Source organism: Oncorhynchus clarkii, chromosome 16, assembly GCF_045791955.1.
Source record: "Oncorhynchus clarkii lewisi isolate Uvic-CL-2024 chromosome 16, UVic_Ocla_1.0, whole genome shotgun sequence".
Lineage (NCBI taxonomy): Eukaryota > Metazoa > Chordata > Actinopteri > Salmoniformes > Salmonidae > Oncorhynchus > Oncorhynchus clarkii.
In genome coordinates, this window is record NC_092162.1 from 25577762 (window position 1) to 25598048 (window position 20287).

The 20287-nt window shown below is 42.8% G+C and overlaps 1 protein-coding gene across 1 annotated transcript in view; it reads left to right on the forward strand.

Annotated features, from left to right (window-relative positions):
• The window catches only part of LOC139368253 (nerve growth factor receptor b), an 80734-nt gene extending 71486 nt beyond the window's left edge, over positions 1 to 9248 (forward strand). Inside the window, exons 5-6 of the mRNA XM_071106967.1 lie at positions 782 to 948; positions 3552 to 9248. Coding sequence (XP_070963068.1) covers positions 782 to 948; positions 3552 to 3895 — 511 coding nt within the window. The 3' untranslated portion in view covers positions 3896 to 9248. The remainder of the gene's footprint in view (positions 1 to 781; positions 949 to 3551) is intronic.
• Positions 9249 to 20287: the final 11039 nt, after the last annotated feature.

Sequence of the window (20287 nt, forward strand, 5' to 3'; positions counted from 1 at the left end):
ACATGCAAATTCAGCACACACAACATTCTACAATAGAATTGTATTATTTGACGCGCATCTTTTTTTGACCGCCAAGACCCAAACGGCGTTCCATAGCTAAGGGAGCATGTGGGAATGGCAGTGGACTGTGTAGAATATGAGGTGACTATTGAGAGTTAGTGCCAGCAAGAGAAAATTGGGGGTAGGGTTCTATCCTCTGCCAAAGGATTCAACATTCTACCTGCTCATCATGTATGTTGTTAATTGATAGTGATGGGGATGGGGTGAGCTTGTCTCCAGGCGGGCACTAATGGTGGGTGGGATTATCATGATCAATTAGTCATTTAACCCAATAGAGTCACTCTTGGCTCTCCAAATTTTGTCTGCATGTTTTAAAATAACCCACTATTACTTTTGTAAAAAAAAAAATGTTATTGCTATTGCATAGTTGTATGATTAGTCCTGATGGACCAATGGGTATCTGGATAAACTGAACTTTACAACACCATACAAGGTAACTGAACACGGGTATTCTTGAATTTAACAAATGTTTCTTTGACTAACGTTTCATTTCATTAGACCTTCGGCTCTGTGAAGCTGCAAGGGTCATGGCCGGTATTCATAAAGTGCCTATTCATAAAGAGTAGGAGTGCTGATACGGTATATATACTTTGATACGCTTTATGAGTACGGGCCCTGACCTTCATCATTTGATTTGATTTGATTTGATTTGAAGTCCATTTAAAGCATTTATTAATCCATTTTTATATAATGAGTACTTTTTTCCCCCATCTCTGTGCAGGTGGAACAGCTGTAAGCAGAACAAGCAGGGCGCCAACAACTGCACAGCAAATCAGAACCAGACTCCTTCGCCGGAGGGGGAGAAGCTGCACAGCGACAGTGGCATATCGGTGGATAGCCAAAGCCTACAGGAGCAGCAAGGCCAGGGGCAGACTCAGGCACAGACAGGTAGGCCTGCACAGAGATACTCACACACAGGCGAGCACAGATGTATGAGCACGCACGCACGCACGCACACACACACACACACAGGTGGCGCGTTCAATAAGCAAAGCTAAGCTTCCTCTGAAGTAAATTGAATTAAACTTGCCCAAATTATATAATTACCACTGCCTATACAAAAATAAATCCTTCAAAATACTAGCTTCTCTTTTTTTAAAGCGTGGATTGTTTTCAATCACAAGGCCAGGGCATAACCTACAGTCGGGAAGCGTGCAATTTTGGCAGCGCGCAGCATGTCAAATAGCTGATTGTTGATTTGCGGCAGTCAGTGAAAAGCATCTAAAATAGGCCTAGGCATATCTCAATATTTCTAAATACAATCGTTGGAAAAACAAAGAAAAAACTCTAACCTGTCTTTAGTTAAGATATCAAAATGTTCAACTCACAATAGGCTATTGAGCAAACAACACTTAGCCCAAAGGTGGACCTATGCCGATATTGAGTAATTTCATCTTATTGTCTTACTTAGCCGCTACAAACGTGTGTCCCTCGTGGAACAGTGGGTACATAAAACATTCTCCATTGAAGGCTGCAAAGGCGCCAATTTCCTCCTTAACTCTGTTTAATCTCGAGAAGGCAGAAAAAAATGGAAAATATACATACTTTCTTTATGAAAAACCATTTTCCACCACCATGCTATTCCCAGATGTTGTGTATCACGTTCAGCCAATCAGGTTGCTGCAGTCTGTTTTTTTCACCCAGGGTCTAATTGATTCAAAATAAAAGACTGCTGCAACCTGATTGGCTGAACACAATAAACAACATCCTGGACTAGCTTTAGCTACTCTAGCATGGCGGTGGAAAATGGAGAAAGTATGCATATTTTTCCAGTTTTCTGTCTGCCTTCTTGCGATTAAATAGTTAGGGTGGAAATTGATGATTTTGCAGCCTGAATAGGGAATGTTTTATTTACGAACCGGTCCACGGGGGATACGATTGTATAGCCAGCCGGCTGTATACATTCCCTATACATTCCCATATTCCCGGTAAGATGAAACGACTCAATATCGCCATCTGCCAGCCTTTGGGCTAATTGGTACAATAGCGGAGCGCATCAGCTCAGTTTGTCAGCAGAGTAGCCTACCCTGTCATTTTTGTTGTATTAAATATTCTGCTATTGTCTCCAGTCATAGAGAGTAGAGAGTGTCTTTGAATTGCACGAAATGTGTTTATAAAAGACAATTTTTTTGCGAACAGTGAGTCAGTCTTGTGACTGATTGGATTGTCAGCCTTGTGACTATCCAATCTACTCCTCACATTAGGAATAGTAGGCTAGCTTACATTTGTCTGCAAATGCCATAATAGATGCATGCAATACTTTATCATAAAGGTAAAAAAAAAATTGTTGTAGATTTTTTTAGCTTCCCCTTACTTGAAGCTCACACACGGCATACAGTATGCACATACACACATACTTTAACACACACACACCTGTATGTAGAGACAAGTCAACCCAGGGACAGACAGGTACAGACGGGAACTTTACTACAGGTCTGTGCACCCGACACCTAATGTACTGTAACACAAAATATAGATTAATGTACCACATCTACTATAGCACACCTAGACAAGCTCCCCCCAAAATATAATGAAAAGATCCATTCATGAATTCACATTTAAGTCAGCATTCAGGTCAATTATACCATGTGCCACACAACAAAGCAACTCCATAGAGGTACCATGCATTTGATGGCTGCTTGCACTTTGAGGGCAGTTTTTCGAAATGGAGTAAAGTGCATAATTAAGCTATTTAGGTTGAACCGTGATACCACTCAACAGAACACTACCACAAATAGGTTTGATGGACAGTAAGCTGGTATGGAATAGCTTTTCTAGATGCCATGTTGGTTAACACCCTGAGGGCCTTCACTCAGTAAGACAAGAGGATAGGAATTTCCCTTTGGGGAGAGTGGCATCTGGTGGCCTCGTAAGCTCCACTTTGAACACAACCTCTCAAACCTACTGTAGCAAATCAACAACAATAATAATAAACCTCTGTTAGGGGCCACAGTTAGTTCACCAGCGGCATGCGCTCCTGGCGGTTTGGAGTCAAGCCCTGAAGAACCCGTTTGGAAGAATGTAGACCTTTCAAAACACACACTTGGCTGAAACTAGACTAGATGGCTGGTTTGTCTGTGGAGTTGCGTGATTCTCTAGTGATTAACAGGTTCCTTAGAAAACCTTCAGAGAACAAGAACTAGTTCCAAAGAACTATAAGCAACTGGAGCAGAGGAAATAGTCAGAAAGAGCACTCCAGCTGGCCTGAACAAAGTCCTACAATATACTGTCTATAAGTGTAGTGAATCAATATTATTTGCTGATGTGCATTTCTGTTTAGTGATTCCATCTGGAAACAAAGCCAAATTCAAAGTCAAAGCTATGATGTAATGATGATCCATTGACATTAATGTATGATTGACAAAAAGTCCACACAGATCCTGAGTAAGGATTTGGAGCTCACTGACCAGTGTGATTAAACATTACTTCAACAGACATGAACGTAAATGTAACCTCAGACTAACGCTCATGTAACGTCTTTCTCCCTGCAGTGGTCACTGTGGATGAGGAGCCTTGTCTGCTCCTTCCCCTCCACACGCGAGAGGAGGTTGAGAAACTCCTCTACAGGGGCGGAGAAGGGGAGGGCTACGACCACACGGAGGACAGGGATTGGTGCAGCCTGGCAGGGCTGCTGGGATACCAGGAAGAGCGCATCGCCACATTCCGGCAGCAGGAACATCCAGTCCGTGCACTGCTCTCTGATTGGGCGAGCCAGGATTGCGCCAGCCTGGACACGCTCTGCACGGCGCTGTGCAAGATCAACCGCGAAGACATCGCACAGAGCCTCGTGCTCAGCCCCAACACCGTCAAACCCACTGCCACATCTGCAGTGTGACCATTTAACCATTACCGCCAATGCTACGAAAACATCACAGCCAAACTCCCCCCCCACCCCCCCACCCACCACAGTCCATCCATACTGTGACTATTTAACCGACTACACCAACCATCTGAGCAAGTACACCAATGCCAAACCATGCAGATCGGCAAACCAAAGTCTGATCATCCACACCTGATGCCAAAACTACTGCTATCGATCCACCAAGACTCGGCCCAGACCTAAATCGAACATTTCTGCGAGACTTCGGCAGCCACTGCATCCCTTACCGCCTTTATGGTCCTTCCTAAGCGTGCCGCATCGTGTGAAAACCTATCGCTTCCAATTCCACTTGTGAACCTATGTCAAACTCTGTGGCTGGTGCACTTTCAAGATACACAAACCCATGATGGTCAACTGTGGCCTTGTAACCATACCACTGGATGCTCCACTGTGTCTTCAGTGTGCCCAAAACAGTCAGGCACCATTTTGCTCTGCTCTCTCACTAACCCGGAAGTAGCAAAAGGCTACAAGACTCTGGGGATTGAGCTTCATTTTCATTTTCTGTGCTTCTCTTTTGACTGAACTAATTGTTTTCATCCATTCCTCACTTGCAACACAGAACTCTGGCTTGTGGTGCCTTGATGAACATCCCTTGGCATTCAACACGTACAGTAAGGTACTACTATTCTTTCATTTCATTTGTGTTGTTCTGTACTACCAAAGCCTAGCTTATCAGCCATACCTATACCTATTATAATATATGAACATTAAATTGTTTGTAATTTATTGGCAAAATATTCCATTATTTGTGACCATTTGCTAGTCAATCAATGACTGTCGGTCAAAGCTGAATGGTGGTAATTTTCAGCAGAGATCAAGGACTGGAAAGATATAACGAGCTAGACTACAAAAGGTTAGCACTAAATCCAAACCAATTCTTATGTGAAAAAAGCTAATGACATATCAACCTGCATCGTCGCCTCTATTATTTTCAACACATTGATATGGAGAAGCTCAATTATTTGAGCCGTTTCCTCCATAATATTTTGTGAAATGAAATATTAAGGAGAAATATCCCCTTTCAAACTTAAGTTATCGTATGCATTATTATTATTTCTTTAGACCTGACATAGGAACAGTTCCCAGTATGTATATATCTACTGGAACAAAGTCAGAGTAGTGGACTGGCTGACCTGTGCTGGCTAACATGGTAGTCTGTGGAGCAGGCAACCTGACTCCAGCTTCTATCTGGCCAGGCCCATCTGCATAACACTGGGGCTCTCACACTAGGCCTATACTCTGACCTAGATAGAAAAGGACTAGGAATTTAAAACTCACTCACACATATAGGCCTATCTACACACACAAACATCCATGAATGCACGCACACACACACACGCACACGCACACGCACACACACAAATCTACACACACTTACATACACACGTACACAAACACACAGATGCATGCATGCATGCCAGTATCCACACACATGTATGCATACACATACTGTACAAGAGAACAAACAAACAAAAAAGCCTGTGCTGTGTCAATCAAGTGTTGTGTCAATGATAAGGGACCACAGGACCAAGGTCATTGGACATGAACATACACCCTTTCAGGGACCACATGCAGGACACCTTATTGGACATGATGGACGTCGGCCAACTTGCAGTCAAAAATATTGCAGTCATTCACACCACAACTGGAATCTGTATAAATCATGTAATCCTTTCCCGTGAGGTCATCCACTGCTGTGTTAGCAAGAGGAACAGCATGTACACACTAGCGAGTCATATAACCGATACACATCATATTCAAAATACACATACAAGTACTGTACATAAAATAACTTACGACTGAACAACTAGCCATTATTTCAGGCTAAGATATACAAATCCAGGGTTATCTATTTCTGTTTAGTTTCTCAGGGTCTTTTGTGTGGCTTTAGTGATTAGCTGGATGTTTGTCTAATGTTGTTTCCTTTTCCTAATCAACGCTCAGACAACATGAATTAGTTGTGTATAGGTTGAGGAAGGTGAGGGAGGCTTTGTGGAGGGATCCAACACTAGCTAGTGTTTCAGGAAAGGCCCTTTGTAGAACTTACTCAGGCAATGATATCAGTGGCGTTCCAGGTTGTCTTTCTATGCAGTCGCGCTGCTCGGAGGATCAGATCTCACATTGCCTGGAAAAGTGTTTAAATGTCTAAAGTAGCAGGGACCATATTCATATGATATCTAGTAGGGGACTGCCAAAAAGACGACCCGGTGGCCATTGTGACGGACAATCCTTCAGACAAAAGAATAGGGATGGACGCAGATCAGAGGAAAAACAGGGGTGTCTAGTTTCCCCATTGTTCACGACAACAACCTTCGAATGAAAGGCTAGTCCTTAGAGATCGGAGACGAGCAATAAGGGAGGACTTCCAACCACTGAGAGTTGAAAAGATGAAAAGAAGCATGCCAATTAGACCTTTTGGTAACAGGTTACTTAAAGCTGACGGGTATAATGCATTAAGATGTGGTTATAATGCATTGTAAAAATTGCTATAGGCATTTATGTCCCACTTATAATGTCTTATTGTCATGCCATGGTACCTACATATTATAAGCCTCATAAGCCTCATTGTATGCTTATAACAAGTAATAAAGCACTATACGTGTTAGCTCAAAGTAAAAATGTTAGCACATCGGTGCATTCATAAAGCCTTCGTAAATGCTTCAAAATGTGTTGTAGGCATGCATAACCATTACAGGCAGCTATGAATTAAGAACTGAGGGGGGTGTTCCCTTATTTTTGTTGTGCTTTGTGGGGTCATATATTTCTTAGCTTATTTGAGGGTTAAAATGCCAATGCATGCTTATAACAAATGTAATTGCAGCATAATACAGCCTAAAGTGAAGCGTATCCCCATTTATTCTCATTGTCAACTTGATTTTTTTTTTATATGTATTTTTTTTTCAATTTCACATTGGGAAACATTTTTTGGGGGGGACAGGGGTTGAATGACAGGAGTTCAGAGGAAGTAACAGTGGTCGCTTGCTTTCTGTCCATCATTTAATGCAAAGAGATCTGTTAGGGCTGTCGTGTTAAATTCTGGCATTACTGACATATAGGTAGGTTCAAAGAGAGTGAAGACAATATTCATGCTTTGCTGGACTTGAACCAGTCTATGTCACAGAATTGATCCACGCCTGGTTTTGCTTGCTACTGCAAGAGTCTATAGTCACACGTGCCTATTGTAAGTACTGTACAGCACGTTTCACCAATAGTTTTCTGATCTTAGTTCAGTGGCTAAATTATGAACAAAGGTATTCTCAAGGGTTTTCATGTGTTACTAGCAGTAATAAACGGTATTATAGGTTAGATTGTAGAGCACCGTATGTATTCGACATCACAAGTGACCTGGGAAATGTTTCAGGTCCCTGATGATGATGTTGTGTTTGTTTTGTATGTATTTCATTTGAAGTTTGTGTTTTTGAGCCCTCAAGGCTTTATCGTAAAATATCATGGTCCGACAGGACTTCTGACTCAGATGCAGTCTCTAGAGTCGATTGACAGTGACTCAATCCCACTTTACCTCAAAGACCTGACTCTAAAGAAATAGAATATTTGGTCCAAATGGTTTCACTGTATGCCTTAGCCACAGTCAGTAGGACACAAATTAAGCATAGTCCTGAACTAAAAAGCTATTTCAAAGAAGATCCTCTGTTGATGCTTTTTAGTCCAGGACTATAATACATTTTTTTGTCTAGGAAACCAACCCCAGATGTCTGGATCAACGGTATTGCATGGTAAACACTGCTGGGACTAAATGTGGTATATCCCTGTATAGTGTATGTATGTGTGTGTGTGTGTGTGTGTGTGTATATATATATATATACATACTGAGGGAACAGAACATTAGGAACACCCTCCTAATATTGAGTTGCACCACCTTTTGACCTCAGAACAGCCACAATTCATGAGGGTATGGACTCTACAAGGTGTCGAAAGCGTTCCACAGGGATGCTGGCCAATGTTGACTCTCAATGATTCCCACAGTTGTCAAGTTGGCTGGATGTCCTTTGGGTGGTGGACCATTCTTGATACACACGGGAAACTGTTGAACGTGAAAAACCCAGCAGCGTTGCAGTACTTGACACACTGAAACTGGTCCGCCTGGCACCTACTACCATACCCCGTTCAAAGACACTTAAATCTTTTGTCATGCCCATTCACCCTCTGAATGGCACACATACACAATCCATGTCTCAGTTGTCTCAAGGCTTAAAAATAATGATTTAACCTGTCTCCTCCCCTTCATCTATACTGATTGAAGTGGCTATAACAAGTGACATCAATAAGGGATCATAGCTTTCACCTGGATTCACCTGGTCAGTCTATGTCATGGAAAGAGCAGGTATTTTTTATGTTTTGTATTCTCAGTGTATGTACTGAATGTGTTACAAGTAGGTTAGGTAAGGGATGAAAGGAAAACCTATAGGATGATAGCTCTCCACTACGAGGGTTGGGCATGAAATGACAGCAGGCTGTTCAATACTGAGCCATACTGACTGACGGGTGGCGTGGATTGGTACAGCTCGGCTCAGTCCCACATGTCATCACTTATTTGGCTAAATTATTATCCATAGTTGCCTCTTTTGATACAGCAGCAGTCTTTAAATGGACTGTTACCTTGAATGCAACACTACGATGTAAAAGCTATTCAACTCCAATTAAACTCTGTCTATGACATTTCCTGACATATTTTTACTCTCGCTCTCTCTCACTGCAGTGGTTCTCAGGAGACGGGCCAGTTTGTTTGGGGAGAACATGTGTCAGACAAGGTTGAGTCAGGCGTCTAATGTTTTGTACACCCATGACTGTAACAACAAAGTTGGTTTCCCCTACAGACACTGACGAGGAATGTGCTAATATGATATGAAAACTGAACTGAGGACAGAATTGTTTCCCCCCAAACAGTATTCACTTAATTTCTTTATTTTTATTAGAGGACAGTTGCAGGCCATACGTTTTGTATAGTTGTGAAGCAGCACACCTAGTAAGTACAATAAAATACCAATGAAGGCTTATATTCAACTTAACCTCGCACTTGGCCGCATACTGTTTGGTCAGAGGAAGAGGTGGGAGTTTGACAGTGAAGGGATTGTTGAAAATATATGAAAATAAATTGATGGAGATGTGTCACCAAGCCCTGATGATGTGGTCCATAGTGAAACAAGACGGATTCTTAATGCGCCAAGATGTACAGAAGTGAGAAATACTGAATGTTCCTTGTATTTACTAATATGTACACTGTATTATACAAATGTGAATTTGCTATATAAACAGTACAATCCACAAAATAATAAAGTCCTTCAATCAACATCTTGTCAAAAAGCAATGATTTCGAATATGGTCATAAAAGTAATTATTGTGTCTCTATCGCTGTCACTCACACACACACACACACACACACACGCACACGCACACGCACACACACACACACACACACACACACACACACACACACACACACACACACACACACACACACACACATACACACACACACACACACACACACACACACACACACACACACACACACACACATACACACACACACACACACACACACATACACACACACACACACACACACACACACAAACATTCACACACAAACTCATGCACACACACTACCCCCATTAACAATGTGGCTAGCTTGTGTAACTTCCATGGATTCACACATTATCTCCTTAGGCTGTAGGACTCTGGGCATTTTCCCGCAAAGCCACTTCAACGTCCTTCTGACATGTAACTCGAGGCAAATGAGACAGATTGATTACCGGGGGCTTCAAACATAAAGAACACACAGAGAGGAGGAGGAAGGAGGTGAGGAAGAGTTGTGTACTACTTGTCCCTCCTTATTGGCTGCTTTACAATGAGTGTAAAGGAAACTTGGTGTAATTTTCTAAATGTTATGGCCAAATCAACTGAAATTAGTTTGAATTTAGTTAAAAATCATTTGACCATTTAAAAAAAAAAAACATTGCATGGTTGTTTAGTTAGCTGAAGTTTTTAGTGGCTGTTTATTAAAGAAAACCCAACCGTGGATTACAGTTTCTGACAACTTTTAGGGTGAAGAAGCATCAAGTTGTAAAATACTGAAATCCCTAACACCAGCTAAGTTGGTTGAGAACGCATTCACATCAACATTCTTGAGAAGCGTCAACCGTAGGTCATTTGCTGTGTGAAAAAAAACATGCATTGCAACTCATGCTACTGTGAGACCCACATGATGTTGAGGCCTGTGTCAATTGACCATAACATGACCGTAAATATGTTCACAACCGTTTAATGTCCAATTTGAACCACAGCAACCCCTACATAGGGCAGTGGCTCAAATCACTACTGCCCTGGGGCATAGGGTCACCTTAGACTAGAGGGATGAGTGTCCCCTATTAGCCCTCAAACACCACTTCCAGCAGCATCTGGTCTCCTGTCCAAAGGTCGACCAAGCCATGCATAGCTTCAGAGGCAAACCATCAGTGGGATACATGCAGACAGAGTGGTATGGCTGCTGTATGGCTGTATGAGTTATTGTTGGCCTTTGACATGGGGGTTGCTGTCATGAGGGTAACATAATGCTATCATAACAATGGCATATAGCTTGTCAAAACAACTAACCTCAAGTTGGCGAGTGACACAGCTCGGTAATGAAGCGGAAAATGACACGTTTCACTTTCGCAACAGTTGTGCCACTTAATATTAGATGTAGTAGATATCATGACTGTTGACATTCGGTCAGGAACTATTATCCCAAGTGTTATATAGTTCTTATAGCAGTTACTAATAATGTAAGCATTGTTAATTGAAAAAAAATACGTTTTTCATCAGCATATGTATAACAATTCAATTAGACGTGAACTATCTGACAATTCCCTGTCACATACTGTACACGCTTATCTACCAGAACTGTAATTCTTCTGTTAAACTGTCAATGATGTTTTATCATTATAGAAGACAAACTATGGGGTAGAGGAGCAATTAATGCATTTGCTTTGGCAGTCAATACATTTATTTTAAAAGTGAAACCAGAACTTTTAGGGGGTAGATCAGCTTTAATATTGCAGATAGACTGTGGCTTCCATCAATGTAATTGTCTGCATCATTTCCGATACCCGATATATTTATTTTGTTAAAAAAAAAATATATATATATTTATATATATACAGTACCAGTCAAAAGTTTGGACACACCTACTAATTCCAGGGTTTTTCTTTATTTTTACTATTTTCTACACTGTAGAATAATAGTGAAGACATTACAGTTTTTTTGGATTGCTTACACACTAAAATTAAAAGTAGTACACTATTAGCAAAACCTTACACTCAAGAAGCAAAACATCAGCCCATATTTGCACAACTATAAGCACATTGTCAACCTCACACTTGTTGCAAAACTCTACACACAGTGATTTGCAAAACACTAAACACACTTAACATACATTACACACAAAAATCTATCATGAAGTCACGTCCTTGCAATACCAAAGCACTGACTGTCAAATTACCACACCGTCCAACCAATTGGTTCAACACAGTATTCAGGTGTGCAAACACTCATTTGCTTAATTGTAGACACACCAATCAGGTGTATAAGCACTATAAAAAGCAGCAGGTGAGTTCATTGGTCTTCAAACACAATGGAAAGAGTCAGAGAAAGAGTAAGACGAGGAGGAGGAGGAGGAGGACGACGACGACGACGACGAGGAGAACGAGGAGGAGGAGAACGAGGAGGACGAGGACGAGAACGATGAGGAAGAGGAAGAGGAAGACAAGAAGGTGCTCATAGAGGACCGAATCTGACAAATGAGATCCGCGCAACACTGGTTGAGCACGTTTCCAACCACGGCCTGACGCTGAGGGAGCCAAATCTAAGCCGATATACAGTGGCAAGTGTGATGAGAACATTTAGACTGGAAAATAGGTATTGTAAAAATATCATCATATCAAAAACATCTGCACGGTTTCAGTAACTGCTTACAGTACTGTATTCTATGCACTATCAGCACTTCTGTTGCCTTTTCCTGTGAAATTACTGTACTATTGTATACTGTTTTTTTCTACATAGGATTGAGGGTCAGGGACGACAAGGGGGAAGGCCTCCTATGTTCACAGAACAGCAAGAGAGGGAGATAGTAAACATGGTTTTGGCCAACAATGCTATAACACTCAAGCAGCTCCAAGCTAACATTGTCAATAACCACACCATTTTCAACGATATCCATCAGGTCTCAACATCAACACTGGCACGCATCCTAAAAAAAAACATGTTCAAATGAAGCAAATTTATCGAGTGCCTTTCAAGCGCAATTCTGAAAGGGTGAAACGACTGCAGCATGATTATGCAGCGGTTTGTATTCACTTTAGCAGTGTGATCTTGCATACTGTCTCACAATCTTTTACTGTACTGTAATATGTACACTAGATCTACACTGAACTACACAATTTTGCCTGACACTGTTTTTCAGAGAGTTTTATGAATGGATGGAGAGGAGATCCAGCATGAGTTCATTTACTTAGATGAGGCTGGGTTCAACCTGACGAGTACACGAATGAGGGGAAGAAACATCATTGGCCACAGGGCTATAGTCAATGTCCCAGGGCAACGTGCAGCCATTACACAGAATGGGCTCCTCCACCGCCATGCCCATATGGCCCCTTACAACACAGCACTCATACTTACATTCTTGGACCAATTGCACAACATAACAGAAGCAAATCAAATCGATCATATGAAATACATTGTTGTCTGGGACAATGTGTCTTTCCACCGCTCTGCACTGGTTCAGAACTGGTTTCACCAACATTCACATTTCACAGTCCTATATCTTCCACCATACTCTCCATTCCTCAACCCTATAGAAGATTTTTTTCTCGGCATGGCGGTGGAAGGTATATGACCTCCGTTCCAGGCTGAGGTACCCCTCATCCAAGCCATGGAGGAGGGCTGTGACCAGATGGAGGGAGCAGCAATGCAAGGATGGATTCGTCATTCAAGACGTTTCTTCCCAAGGTGTCTTGCTAATGACAACATTGCCTGCGATGTTGATGAAATTCTCTGGCCAGATCCAGCTAGGCGAAGAGACAATGTCTAGTTATTTTTTATTTTATTTTTTTGAACTTACAATATGTGAAGTGACGTTTGGTTACAGTATTATGAATCTCCATGTCAACATTTTGGGCGTGTTGAGAAATAAATGAGTTTCTGCGGTCTGCAGCATTGGTCTTGTGTAGTGTTTGGTGAATTTACATTATATTTGTACTTTGTTGATAGTAGCCTACTCTAATCATAAGGAAGTAGAAGTGCTAAAAGTGTTTTAGGTTTATCACAGCAGAGTGTAACTCGTGTCAACAGAGTATAGTAATGTGAAACGTGTGTGTTTCATATGGTAACAAAGTGTGGTTTTTAAAAAGAAGTGTATAGTTTTTACAAGAGTGTTTAATTTTGCAAAGGATCTGTAGTGTTTTGCTAATTGGGTGTGTGGTTGTGCTAATTGTTATGTAGTGTTTTGAAAACACGGGCCCTGTTTTGAAAATCGTGCTTAAGCAATCAAAAAAAACTGTAAAACTATGAAATAACACATGTAGTAACCAAAAAAGTAATAAACAAATCCAAATATATTTATATTTGAGATTCTTCAAAGTAGCCACCCTTTGCCTTGACGAAAGCTTTGCATACTTTTGGCATTCTCTCAACCAGCTTCACCTGGAATGCTTTTCCAACAGTCATGAAGTAGTTGATAATCCTTAAGATGTTTCTACAACCTGATTGGAGTCCATCTTTGGTAAATTCAATTGATTAGACATGATATGGAAAGTCACACACCTTTCTATAAAAGGTCTCACAGTTGAGAGTGTATGTCAGAACAAAAACCATACCATGAGGTCAAAGGAATTATCCGTAGAGCTCCGAGACAGGTTTGTGTCAAGGCACATATCTGGGGAAGGGTACGAAAAACTTTCTGCACCATTGAAGGTCCCCAAGAAAATAGTGGCCTACATCATTCTTCAATGGAGTAAGATTGGAACTACCAAGACTATTCCTAGAGCTGGCCGCCCGGCCAGACTGAGCAATCGAGGTAGAAGGGCCTTGGTCATTAAGGTGACCAAGAACCCAATGGTCACTCTGACAGAGCTCCAGAGTTCCTTTGTGGAGATTGGAGAACCATCCAGAATGACAACCATCTCTGCAGCACTCCACCACTCAGGCCTATATGGTAGAGTGGCCAGATGGAAGCCACTCTTCAGTAAAAGGCACATGACAGCCCGCTTGGAGCTTGCCAAAGGGCACCTAAGACTCTCAGACCATGAGAAACAAGATTCCAAGAATAGGGATTGAACTCATTTGCCTGAATGCCAAGCGTCACATCTGGAGGAAACCTTGCACCATCCCTACGTTGAAGCATGGTGGTGGCAGTATCATGCTGTGGGGATGTTTTTCTGCGGCAGGGACTGGGAGACTAGTTAGGCTTGAGGGAAAGTTGAACGGAACAAAATACACAGAGATCCTTGATGAAAACCTGCCCCAGAGCACACAGGACCTCAGACTGGGGTGAAGGTTCCCCTTCCAACAGGACAACGGCCCTAAGCAAACAGCCAAGACGACACAGAGTGGTTTTGGGACAAGTCTCTGAAAGTCCTTGAGTGGCCCAGGCTATGGACTTGAACCCGATCTAACATCTCTGGAGAGACCTGAAAATAGCTGTCCTGCGATACTCCCATCCAATTTGACAGAGCTTGAGAGGATCTGTAGAGAAGAATGGGACAAACTCCCCAAATACAGGTGTGCCAAGCTTGTAGCGTCATACCCAAGAAGAATCAAGGCTGTAATCACTTCCAAAGGTACTTCAACAAAGTACTGAGTAAAAGGGTTTATGTAAATGAGATATTTCATTTATTTTTATTTTTTATTAAACTAGCAAAAATTTATAAAAACCTGTATTTGCATTTTCATTATGTGGTATTCTGTTTTGATTGACAAGAAAATTTAGAAACTTTAAAGAACTTTGAAAGTTTCTTCAAGTGCAGTCGGTACCTCTGCTGCAAAGGATAAGTTCATTAGAGTTACCAGCCTCAGAAATTTCAGCCCAAATAAATGCTTCACAGAGATCAATTAACAGACACATCTCAACATCAACTGTTCAGACGAGAACCAGGCCTTCATGGTCGAATTGCTGCAAAGAAATCACTACTTAACCTCTACGGGATCGGTCCGCTAATGTGATTAGCATGAGGTTGTAAGTAACAAGAACATTTTCCAGGACATAGACATATTTGATATTTGATGTTGCCAGGGTCACAGTTAAAGTCACCAACGCTCTGGATAACATGAAAACAGCCTAACCAGCTCTGTTGAGAAAAATTGTCAGAGTTTGGGTGGGGGCTGAAGTTTACGATGATTCTTGTGGTATTGCACACGGTCAGTAGTGTGAACCAGAGTGACTTGATGCAACGGGCCAAGCACGCTGTACAAACAAAACGGAAACGACACAGGACGTCTTGGGGTTGCAGTCTGCCGTGAAGCGTTCATCCATGTGTACGGGTAAGAATCTAGCTACAGTTTCAGATATTATATGTTTCGATTTTTTTCAGAAAGTTGATTTCATTGCAAGTTAAAGCTTACTGTTAGCTAGCTAGCTGATGTTAGATGACTGGCTCTCTAGCTAACATTACCTTTATGATATATGTGTAGTAATGTTATCTCAGAATGCCATTTCACATGGCTAGTCATTGCTTAATGTTAACTAGCTAACATCGAACCTATTTGGTTAACTTTAGCTAGCTATGACAATTGGTTTGTATTGCTAGTACTCTATGGATTGGGATTATGGTTAATTGTTTAGCTAGCTACATGTCTAAACAAAAGACCCCAAGTTAAAGCTTACTGTTCGCTAGTTAGCTGACGTTAAATGGCTGACTTGATAGCTAACATTAAATCAAATCAAATCAAATCAAATTTTATTTGTCACATACACATGGTTAGCAGATGTTAATGCGAGTGTAGCGAAATGCTTGTGCTTCTAGTTCCGACAATGCAGTAATAACAAGTAATCTAACTAACAATTCCAAAACTACTGTCTTGTACACAGTGTAAGGGGATAAAGAATATGTACATAAGGATATATGAATGAGTGATGGTACAGAGCAGCATAGGCAAGATACAGTAGATGGTATCGGGTACAGTATGTACAAATGAGATGAGTATGTAAACAAAGTGGCATAGTATAGTATAAAGTGGCTAGTGATACATGTATTACATAAGGATACCGTCGATGATATAGAGTACAGTATATACGTATGCGTATGAGATGAATAATGTAGGGTAAGTAACATTTATATAAGGTAGCATTGTTTAAAGTGGCTAGTGATATATTTACATCATTTCCCATCAATTCCCATTATTAAAGTGGCTGGAGTTGAGTCAGTGTCAGTGTGTTGGCAGCAGCCACTCAGTGTTAGTGGTGGCTGTTTAACAGTCTGATGGCCTTGAGGTAGAAGCTGTTTTTCAGTCTCTCGGTCCCAGCTTTGATGCACCTGTACTGACCTCGCCTTCTGGATGATAGCGGGGTGAACAGGCAGTGGCTCGGGTGGTTGATGTCCTTGATGATCTTTATGGCCTTCCTGTGACATCGGGTGGTGTAGGTGTCCTGGAGGGCAGGTAGTTTGCCCCCGGTGATGCGTTGTGCAGACCTCACTACCCTCTGGAGAGCCTTACGGTTGAGGGCGGTGCAGTTGCCATACCAGGCGGTGATACAGCCCGCCAGGATGCTCTCGATTGTGCATCTGTAGAAGTTTGTGAGTGCTTTTGGTGACAAGCCGAATTTCTTCAGCCTCCTGAGGTTGAAGAGGCGCTGCTGCGCCTTCTTCACGATGCTGTCTGTGTGAGTGGACCAATTCAGTTTGTCTGTGATGTGTATGCCGAGGAACTTAAAACTTGCTACCCTCTCCACTACTGTTCCATCGATGTGGATAGGGGGGTGTTCCCTCTGCTGTTTCCTGAAGTCCACAATCATCTCCTTAGTTTTGTTGACGTTGAGTGTGAGGTTGTTTTCCTGACACCACACTCCGAGGGCCCTCACCTCCTCCCTGTAGGCCGTCTCATCGTTGTTGGTAATCAAGCCTACCACTGTTGTGTCGTCCGCAAACTTGATGATTGAGTTGGAGGCGTGCGTGGCCACGCAGTCGTGGGTGAACAGGGAGTACAGGAGAGGGCTCAGAACGCAACCTTGTGGGGCCCCAGTGTTGAGGATCAGCGGGGAGGAGATGTTGTTGCCTACCCTCACCACCTGGGGGCGGCCCGTCAGGAAGTCCAGTACCCAGTTGCACAGGGCGGGGTCGAGACCCAGGGTCTCGAGCTTGATGACGAGCTTGGAGGGTACTATGGTGTTGAATGCCGAGCTGTAGTCGATGAACAGCATTCTCACATAGGTATTCCACTTGTCCAGATGGGTTAGGGCAGTGTGCAGTGTGGTTGAGATTGCATCGTCTGTGGACCTATTTGGGCGGTAAGCAAATTGGAGTGGGTCTAGGGTGTCAGGTAGGGTGGAGGTGATATGGTCCTTGACTAGTCTCTCAAAGCACTTCATGATGACGGATGTGAGTGCTACGGGGCGGTAGTCATTTAGCTCAGTTACCTTAGCTTTCTTGGGAACAGGAACAATGGTGGCCCTCTTGAAGCATGTGGGAACAGCAGACTGGTATAGGGATTGATTGAATACGTTTATGATCTGTGTGTGGTGAAAACTCAGAATGCCATTTCGCATTGCTAGTTATAGCCTAATGCTAACTAGCTAACTAGCTAACGTTGAACCTGTTTGGTTAACTTTAGATAGCTATGACAATCATTTTGTATTGCTAGTACTCTAATCAAATCAAATTTATTTATATAGCCCTTCGTACATCAGCTGATATCTCAAAGTGCTGTACAGAAACCCAGCCTAAAACCCCAAACAGCAAGCAATGCAGGTGTAGAAGCACGGTGGCTAGGAAAAACTCCCTAGAAAGGCCAAAACCTAGGAAGAAACCTAGAGAGGAACCAGGCTATGTGGGGTGGCCAGTCCTCTTCTGGCTGTGCCGGATGGAGATTATAACAGAACATGGCTAAGATGTTCAAATGTTCATAAATGACCAGCATCGTCCAATAATAATAAGGCAGAACAGTTGAAACTGGAGCAGCAGCACGGCCAGGTGGACTAGGGACAGGAAGGAGTCATCATGTCAGGTAGTCCTGAGGCATGGTCCTAGGGCTCAGGTCCTCCGAGAGAGAGAAAGAAAGAGAGAAAGAGAGAATTAGAGAGAGCACACTTAAATTCACACAGGACACCAAATAGGACAGGAGAAGTACTCCAGATATAACAAACTGACCCTAGCCCCCCGACACATAAACTACTGCTGCATAAATACTGGAGGCTGAGACAGGAGGGGTCAGGAGACACTGTGGCCCCATCCGAGGACACCCCCGGACAGGGCCAAACAGGAAGGATATAACCCCACCCACTTTGCCAAAGCACAGCCCCCACACCACTAGAGGGATATCTTCAACCACCAACTTACCATCCTGAGACAAGGCTGAGTATAGCCCACAAAGATCTCCGCCACGGGGGGTGCCAACCCAGAAAGAACGACCACATCAGTGACTCAACCCACTCAGGTGACGGTATGAGAGAGCCCCAGTAAGCCAGTTACTCAGCCCCTGTAATAGGGTTAGAGGCAGAGAATCCCAGTGGAAAGAGGGGAACCGGCCAGGCAGAGACAGCAAGGGCGGTTCGTTGCTCCAGAGCCTTTCCGTTCACCTTCCCACTCCTGGGCCAGACTACACTCAATCATATGACCCACTGAAGAGATGAGTCTTCAGTAAAGACTTAAAGGTTGAGACCGAGTTTGCGTCTCTGACATGGGTAGGCAGACCGTTCCATAAAAATGGAGCTCTATAGGAGAAAGCCCTGCCTCCAGCTGTTTGCTTAGAAATTCTAGGGACAATTAGGAGGCCTGCGTCTTGTGACCGTAGCGTATGTGTAGGTATGTACGGCAGGACCAAATCAGAGAGATAGGTAGGAGCAAGCCCATGTAATGCTTTGTAGGTTAGCAGTTAGCAGCCCAGGACAGACCTGTGCTGGCAGTGCCAGAGGAGCAACTATCAGGTCTTCAGATCTGCCAGAATTTGTTAAGTCAGCCAAGCTGAAGAATTAAGAGCTGCATCTCCTGCTTGTTCAGAGTGTGCGGTCTGTCTACCGGAAGATATTTGCTGACTGCAAGACCACCTGTCAAGACATGCAGTTGTCTCTGGGGGCCCCTACTGAACCAGCAAGCAAAGACATCGGGATGCATTACAGCTTTGATTTTTTCTCAACAAGTAAGCAACATTCCCTCCTTTATACTGATTAAGGACAGAGAGAAACAGAGAGTGTGAGAGAGAGAGCATTTCACTGAGCTGTGTAATTAATTAACATTTTGTTGTTTGCAGGTGCACTATCATTCTGACCCTATGCAGCCAGGTCCCATCTACTTTTTAACTCCTCGCAAGTGGGTCTTGTTTGGTGTCTGCTGTGAAGGAATACCACAACAAGTAAATTACTTGATTGATGAAGGCATGTCATCACTTGATTGATGAAGGCATGTCATCCGGCAAAGGCAGCAGCACAGTCATCAATGACATGCATCATTTATTCACCAACTACGGAGTTGGGGAAACACGTGTGTACCTGAATTCTGAAAACTGCAGTGGCCAAACAAGAACAAGTTTGTGCTCTGGTATTGTGCCTGGCAGACCATGCACAAGCTCCACCACAGTCTGGACCTCGGACTTCCTGGTCACAGTCCACACCAAGTTTGCCCCTGACTAGTGCTTCAGCCTCATCAGGCAGCACTTCAGAAAGACCAGAGTGAACACTTTGTCTAAGATTGCTGGTGTTGTGATGGACAGCACTGTGACAGGGGTCAACATCCCACAGCTGGTTGGACTGGAGAATGGTACGGTGCTGGTGGAAAGCTGTTTGGGACTCAATTTCCGCCTGAATACATACCCTAATCTAACTGCCTGTAGCTCAGGCCCAGAAGCAAGGATATGCATATTCTTGATATAATTTGAAAGGAAACACTCTGAAGTTTGTGGAAATGTGAATTGAATGTAGGAGAATATAACACAATAGATCTGGTAGAAGACAATACAAGGAAATAAATATACATTTTCTGTTTTTATTGTTGTTGCATCATCTTTCAACTGAACACGAACAGCCACACATTCAGATAGGATGCTGGGGATAATTTTGATGCAGAACATAACAGGGCAACAGTATTTGAGCAAAGTTTCAGACAGATATCTTCATGAATGAGCAAGCTACATGACATTGAGCAT